General features: G+C 38.3%; 1 protein-coding gene across 1 annotated transcript; it reads right to left on the bottom strand.

The window, feature by feature from the left end:
* Positions 1-5,548: 5,548 nt before the first annotated feature.
* On the bottom strand, positions 5,549-6,192 carry LOC309689631 (growth arrest and DNA damage-inducible protein GADD45 beta-like; the record flags this gene model as incomplete). The annotated part of the gene is made up of 3 exons (XM_082506208.1): positions 5,549-5,662; positions 5,784-5,997; positions 6,092-6,192. 3 exons carry the CDS (start codon positions 6,190-6,192, stop codon positions 5,549-5,551), a joined length of 429 nt encoding a protein of 142 aa, XP_082362334.1.
* Between the last annotated feature and the right edge of the window lie 792 nt (positions 6,193-6,984).

The raw sequence follows: 6,984 nt of genomic DNA, 5'->3' as shown, positions 1-6,984 counted from the left end.
GAGAAAAAAAATATACTATACAAATTACATACAAAAAAACATTCTGATTAATTTACATGTTGAAAGGGAGTGGGAAGAAGTATACACTTATTTAATCCCACCCCTGTCCCATAAATTATCAGTGAATATTTAGTCAGCTTCCTTACTGATATAATTTGTAATAAAAATAGTGAACAGATTTCTGATATACTATATACTATAATATCACATCATGAATTTTTTGTTTGTTTGTTTTTAAATAGAGACATTCACTTAATTTAAATATTTTCCTTTTCTTTATAGATCGAGAAGATCATATTTTTATAACTCTTTTTGAACAGTTTTATGTTTGGACATTGCTTTAATTCCATATTCAGTTTGTTCCATAGTTTCACTCCTTGAACAGAAACACAAAAGCCTTTTCTTGTAGTACGTACCTTCATTGTTTTGAAGTTACAAAAACCCCTTAAATTATAACTTCCTTCTTTCAAAAAAAACATACTCTGAATATTACCTGGCAGTTCTTTATTTTTTGCTTTGAATAGAATTTGTGCTGTTTGGAATTTCACTATATCGTCAATTTTCAATATTTCAGACTGCAAAAATAGTGAGTTTGTATGTTCCCTATAACCTGCATTGTGGATGATTCGAATTGCTTTCTTTTGAAGAGTAAAAAGTGAATGTAATGTGGTTTTATAGTTATTGCCCCAGACCTCTGCACAATAGCTTAAGTATGGTGAAACCAGTGAACAGTAGAGAATATGAAGTGATGTTCTGTCGAATACCTGTTTTGCCTTGTTTAGTACTGCAATGCTTCGTGATACTTTGGAATGAATATATCTTACGTGAGCTCTCCAGTTAAGTTTTTCATCTATTATTACCCCCAGAAATTTATTTTCACTGACTCTTTCAATATCAACACCATTTATTTGAATCTTTGCATTTGTATTTAAACTACTATTTCCAAATAACATAAGTTTAGATTTATTCAAATTTAATGATAATTTGTTTTTATCAAGCCAGAACTTCACTTTACTTATTTCATTAGTCATATCCTCCAATAAATTCTGCAGATCATCACCAGAGCAAAAAATGTTTGTATCGTCAGCAAAGAGAACCATTTTTAATACTTTGGACACTTTACAGATGTCGTTAATGTACAAGTTGAAGAATTTTGGACCCAAAACTGACCCTTGGGGTACACCACAAGCAATGTCCATACATAAGGAGCAACCACCATTTATTTTCACAAACTGCTTTCTGTCACTTAAATAACTCCGGACCCAATCTAAAACTACCCCTCTGACACCATAATGTTCCAGTTTTCTTATTAATATATCATGATCTATAGTGTCAAATGCCTTTGTCAAGTCTATGAATAACCCAGCCACATATTGCTTTTTGTCTATGGAATTTGTGATGTATTCTATTGAATCTAATAGTGCCGATGATGTTGATCTGCTTGATCTGAATCCGTACTGACTCTCAGTGAGTAGTTTATGTTTATCTATAAATTTTTCCAGTCTGTTTTTAAACAGTTTTTCAAGAACTTTTGAGAATTGAGGTAGTAAAGAGACAGGCCTGTAGTTTGTGAAATGGTGTTTGTTTCCAGATTTGTATAGAGGTATAACTTTTGCTATTTTCATTCTGTCTGGAAATCGACCAGTTTGAAATGATGAATTACAGATGTATGTAAATGGTTTTATAACAGCCTCAATGACTCTTTTAACCACTATCATATCAATATCATTACAATCCAAAGATTTGTGATTTTTACATTTTTTGACAATTTCAAGAACTTCATTTTCATCAACGGCTGTGAGAAACATAGAATATGGATTTCTGTCAATCAGCGTATCGGGTTTTTCCTGTGCTTTCCCAGGATGAGTGATTGTTCTTGCTAAATTTGGTCCAGCAGTTACAAAGAATTCATTGAGACTATTTGCCACAACATCCATATTGTATTCTTCATGGTCATTACAAATGAAATACTTGGGATAGTTCTTTTGTCCAGTCCCACATTTTATAACACTGTTCAGGATTTCCCATAATCTTTTATTATTATTTCTATTTATATCTAATTGCTTCTTATAGTATTCCTTTTTACTAAATCTAAGTATATTAGTTAACCTATTTTTATATCTTTTGTATCTGATTTCAGCATCTTTAGTTCTCGTTCTTAAGAACTCTCTGTATAGAGCATTTTTCTTTATACATGCATTTTGCAGACCTTTTGTTATCCATGGACAGTCCATATATTTCTGTTTCCTACTATATTGCTTTATTGGACAGTTGGTATTGTACAGTAATGTAAATATTCTAAGGAATTTATTATAAGCACTATTAACGTCCTGTTCCTGATATACTTCACCCCAGTTTTCCTTCAATAAATCTTTTTTAAATGCATTCATTCTTTCTTCTGTTCTTACTCGTCTGTACTCTTTTTTACTGTCCATTTTATTGATCTTGTAATTCCTATCATAGATTGTAAAAATTGGAAGATGGTCACTTATGTCGTTAATCAGGAGTCCACTTACAGTCTTATTTTCAATGTCATTTGCAAAAATGTTGTCTATGAGAGTTGCACAATGTGATGTAATCCTGGTAGGTCTAGTAATTTTAGGGAATAGATTCATACAGTGCATTGTGTTTATAAATTCCTCAGTGGTTTTATGTTTATTTGGGTTTAGCAAATCAATATTGAAGTCTCCACAAATGAAAACTTTTTTGCGAGCTATTTCAATAAATGTTTCTTCTATCCAGTCTTTAAATGTCTCAATACTACTATTGTCAAATGCTTAGAAACTAAATGAGCAAATGTGCAATAAAACCTGAAGAGATTAATTTTTTACAGAAACATCGTTAACTACAACCCCACAAATCTGATAAATTACAAAAAAAAGGGGAAAAAAAAGAAAACGAATCACCTTTGTTCACTCATATGTCTACACCAGGATGAAATTCCAGTAGCTGCTGGTACAAAACTGTCAAAGCCTTTTCACATTTTTTTCTTTAAACTGAGGATCTTGCCACTCTTCAATTCTAGATCCTCTGAACTGACGCGATTAGCTTTGTAAACGTAACTATGGTCTTGGAGGTGCTGCAGACAAACCCACATTGTGCACGCGGAGATCACGTTTGATTATTAGTTTGTTTTTTTCGTTTTAACTGCTTTTTCTGCCCCATGTTCACAGGTGGTCCGCCTACGTCTGATTTTTGCTACCTTTGCAGAAGCTAATCATCAGAAGAAGACTGCACGCGTATTTCCTCGTTTTTGCCTTTGTTTACAAGACCTGTGCTGGCAAATGGTATGGGGACAGTAATTAATTTCAGTTCACTTTAATAGGTAATTGCACTACCGAGCATCAGGATGAAAGTAGAAACGTTATAGATTCACACGATTTGAGAGTTGTGTGTTCACAACTTGTGCAGGAATGCGGGAGTGAACCAGGAAAAGAAACAATCGCTCTCACCGGGGGCTAAATCTAAAGCACGGTCCCTTCTCAACAGTTTTTGACCAATCAGATAGACGCGCTTTCTCTTTTATAAATAAAAAGAGAGTGTGTGTAAAATAAAGGAGATGCCTATCAGAGAGTGCCATCTCTGCAATGACTCGTAATTACGCATTGACAGGATGTTCCGGTCCCATTTTACACCGATTCTTAGACCAAGTTACTGACCTGACCTCTATTTCCGTTTTTTCCCCGCATATTTAGCACCAGCGGCAGAAAACTGTGGAAGTTTTCTTTTTACAAACCCATCTTCTTAAGTCATGGTCTTGCAGTCTTGACTTTAGCACGTGAAGAAAGCTCCGGTACACACACACACACACACACACACACACACACATCGAGACGGGTTTATCGTTTTCCTTCCACACCGCCCGGCTAGCTCAGTCGGTAGAGCATGAGACTCTTAATCTCAGGGTCGTGGGTTCGAGCCCCACGTTGGGCGATTCCTGTTTTCTTGGAGCAAGCAACTTCCTCACGTGTGAAGTCTTTGCACGCATCCAAGAGTTAACTCAACCCACTACAACTTCCAAGCTAGGTTCAAGGTTCTTTATTTGTCACATGCGTAGTTATACAAGTATAACACACAGTGAAATAGCCTGACACGCTCCTCGACATGTGCAAAAATGATGGGGGGGGGTTAGAGGAAGAACATTATATATATAGTATATACACTGGGTGAATGTGCAAATCAAATCAAATCAAATCACTTTTATTGTCACATCACATGTGCAGGCACACTGGCACAGCACATGCGAGTGAAATTCTTGTGTGCGAGCCCCACAAGCAACAGAGATGTGCAAACACAACAACACAACAACACAAACGAGCAAAATACAAGAATGGCCAACCTGAAGTAGTAGTAGCAGCAAGCAGGTGAATTCTGTACATTAATATGAATAGACATCTGACTATTTTACAGGATAGACAATATAAACATATTTAAAATTAAAGGAATTGAAATGTACATTGTGCCTGGGTTTAGAGTGTCTGGAAGAGTCCTGTCTCAGTCAATTATAGATGATGTGAGAGGGCGGGTGTGTGTGTTTAGGGCACGGATGGCTTGGGGATAGAAGCTCCTCTTGAGTCTCTCTGTCCTTGCCCGGAAGATGCGGAACCTTCTACCAGATTGCAGAAGTTGGAACAGTTTGTTGCCAGGATGGGACGGGTCCTTCAGTATCTGCTCTGCTCTAGTCCGGCATCTCTAGCAAGACTAGAGCTAAGCAGAAAAGCTAGCAAGACTTATCTGTTCAATCTAGCATTAACAGCTCCATTAATATTCAATTCAATTCAATTTTATTTATATAGCGCCAAATCACAACAAAAGTCGCCTCAAGGCACACACGTACCACATGTTCACAGCATCTAGTAAAGACAGGCGTAATTATGATAATAATGAACTAAAACACAATCAGGAACTTCAGGGTGGATAAAAATAGACAGATATAATTAGTGTTGGAAAAGAAATGACACCGACCTCTCCCACAGTGGAATTGAAGAAAAGGGTATGATGCCTTCATTAACATCGGACAACAGATTTAGACATCAGACAGTAAATTACAAAAATGATGTTTAATCAACATCAACGTGATTTTTTTATACAATATTATGTGAATGAAACACTTTAGATTTATTAGTGAAAAATAAAAAGAGGGGAACGAGTGAAACTGTGTTAGCTGACCACATTCCATCATGTACGAGCAATGTAGGGAATACTGAAGCACATTCTTTCAGTTGATAAACTGCAATTTATTTTGCATGCACTGCTTAACAAAATGATTGCGTTTTAAAACGAAATCGTCCTCAACTGCTCTATTAAATCTGACACGGGTCTGGATGAACCCTCTGCCGGCTGCTGTTCGAGTTTCACGAGCAGTTCCTCGGTTTTCCACCCGTCCACTCAGGTCACATGTCTAGACATTTTCTCACACACCTCTTCGTGGCCTTCAGCTTCCCGTCCTGAACCAGATCAAACTGAACTCCCGATAAAGCAAAACCCCGTTACTCTACTTGGGCCAGTTTCCATTAATTCGAACCGCTCTGCAGCGGTCTAGTTTAGGTCAGCGGTCCTGCAGCTCAAGGTGGGGGAGACACTCGTACCTGTGGCGGCTCTCCTCGCAGAACCTGGCGACCTGCTGAAGAGCCTCGCACTGCAGAATCTGTTCAGAAGTGTTCTGCAAAACAAAGCATGGTTGAATATTTATGTTAACCAGAGTTTATCTAGAAAATAAGTCGGGATCCACACTGGCAAAGTTTGACAAATGCAGTGGAGCAGAATGAGGCGTTTGGACTTACAGTGACCAAGATGCAATGCAGGTCGCGGGATTCGCTTCTGTTGCTGGTTTCCTCTAGCAGCTGAGCGAGCCGCCTCATTCCCGTCACTCGCAGGATGTCGAGGTAATTGTCGTAGCAGAAAGCCTGCAGCAGTTTGAAGTGAATCTGCAGCGCAGCGTCATCTTCATCCTCCTCATCAAGGGCCAGCACACACAGCACCGCGCCATCCGGGTATCTGCGGGTAGGACAGGAGAATAATAAACCCCACAAAGCGTCAAAATCACTATTATTCTGACAGTACAAATGAATTGCTTTACATTAATACTTACTCATTCAGGAATTTTGCAGACTCATAAACTCCCACAGTCAGACAGTTCTGATGATGAGCTGTGACCAATACATGTTCCAAAGTCTGGCTGATGGTCTCCATCTACAGAAACACGAAGGAAAGTAAGTATAATACAGGCTCTAAACAAGGGCATAAAAGCTTATCAAAGTGCACTGTAGCCGGATTCAAAATGTAACTTGTGTCAGTGCGTAATTACGCACCAAACATGCCTATCTTACCTTTTTCTGTGTGCTGCTGGATTCCAGAGAAGAAGAAGAAGTAGTCGGAGACAAGTCGGTGGTCATTGAGCAATGACGAATCTCTGTCTCTTCAGGTCAAAACTTTCATACCTGCTCTGGGACGTCACACCTTACCACTCCCTCTGTTACTGGCCAGCTGTACCCCCCGTCCCTTTTCAAACTTCGCTCCCTGTCTCCCTCCTCTTCTTTCTGCACACAAGTTTGTTTGCTTAAATCCTTCTCGTTAAAAAATAATAATTAAACTTTGGAGAAGATGATTTTAGCATAGGGATAACCTCTCAAGATAAGGCTGTATATTAGCTTTGTTTTTTTATGGATGAGCCACTGCAAGAAGAGGCACGCATAAATATTCAAAATAATATTCTGATATCTATATTTCAAATGTATGTGCAGCGTCTCTGTTCCTGTCATGCTTCACATCACGCATGTTTGACAAACATGACTGGAAGCGCCCTCTCCCTCTTTGATCAAGTCACGTAGACCTGGAATGGACCTTTTGGAGATGTGCACAGTGAGTGGGTTTAAACGGGTTCTGCTCTTTTGTTTGGTGAATTCGAAAAGTGTTCCGGTGGACGCGTGAAGGGCTCGCAGAGATTAAGGTGAAAACAATGCAGAAAGCTGTGAGCTGTAGCTG

The sequence above is a fragment of the Aulonocara stuartgranti genome (assembly GCF_965226115.1).
Source record: "Aulonocara stuartgranti genome assembly, chromosome: 15".
Classification (NCBI taxonomy): Eukaryota; Metazoa; Chordata; class Actinopteri; order Cichliformes; family Cichlidae; genus Aulonocara; species Aulonocara stuartgranti.
This window is presented reverse-complemented; position numbering and strand designations above follow the sequence as displayed.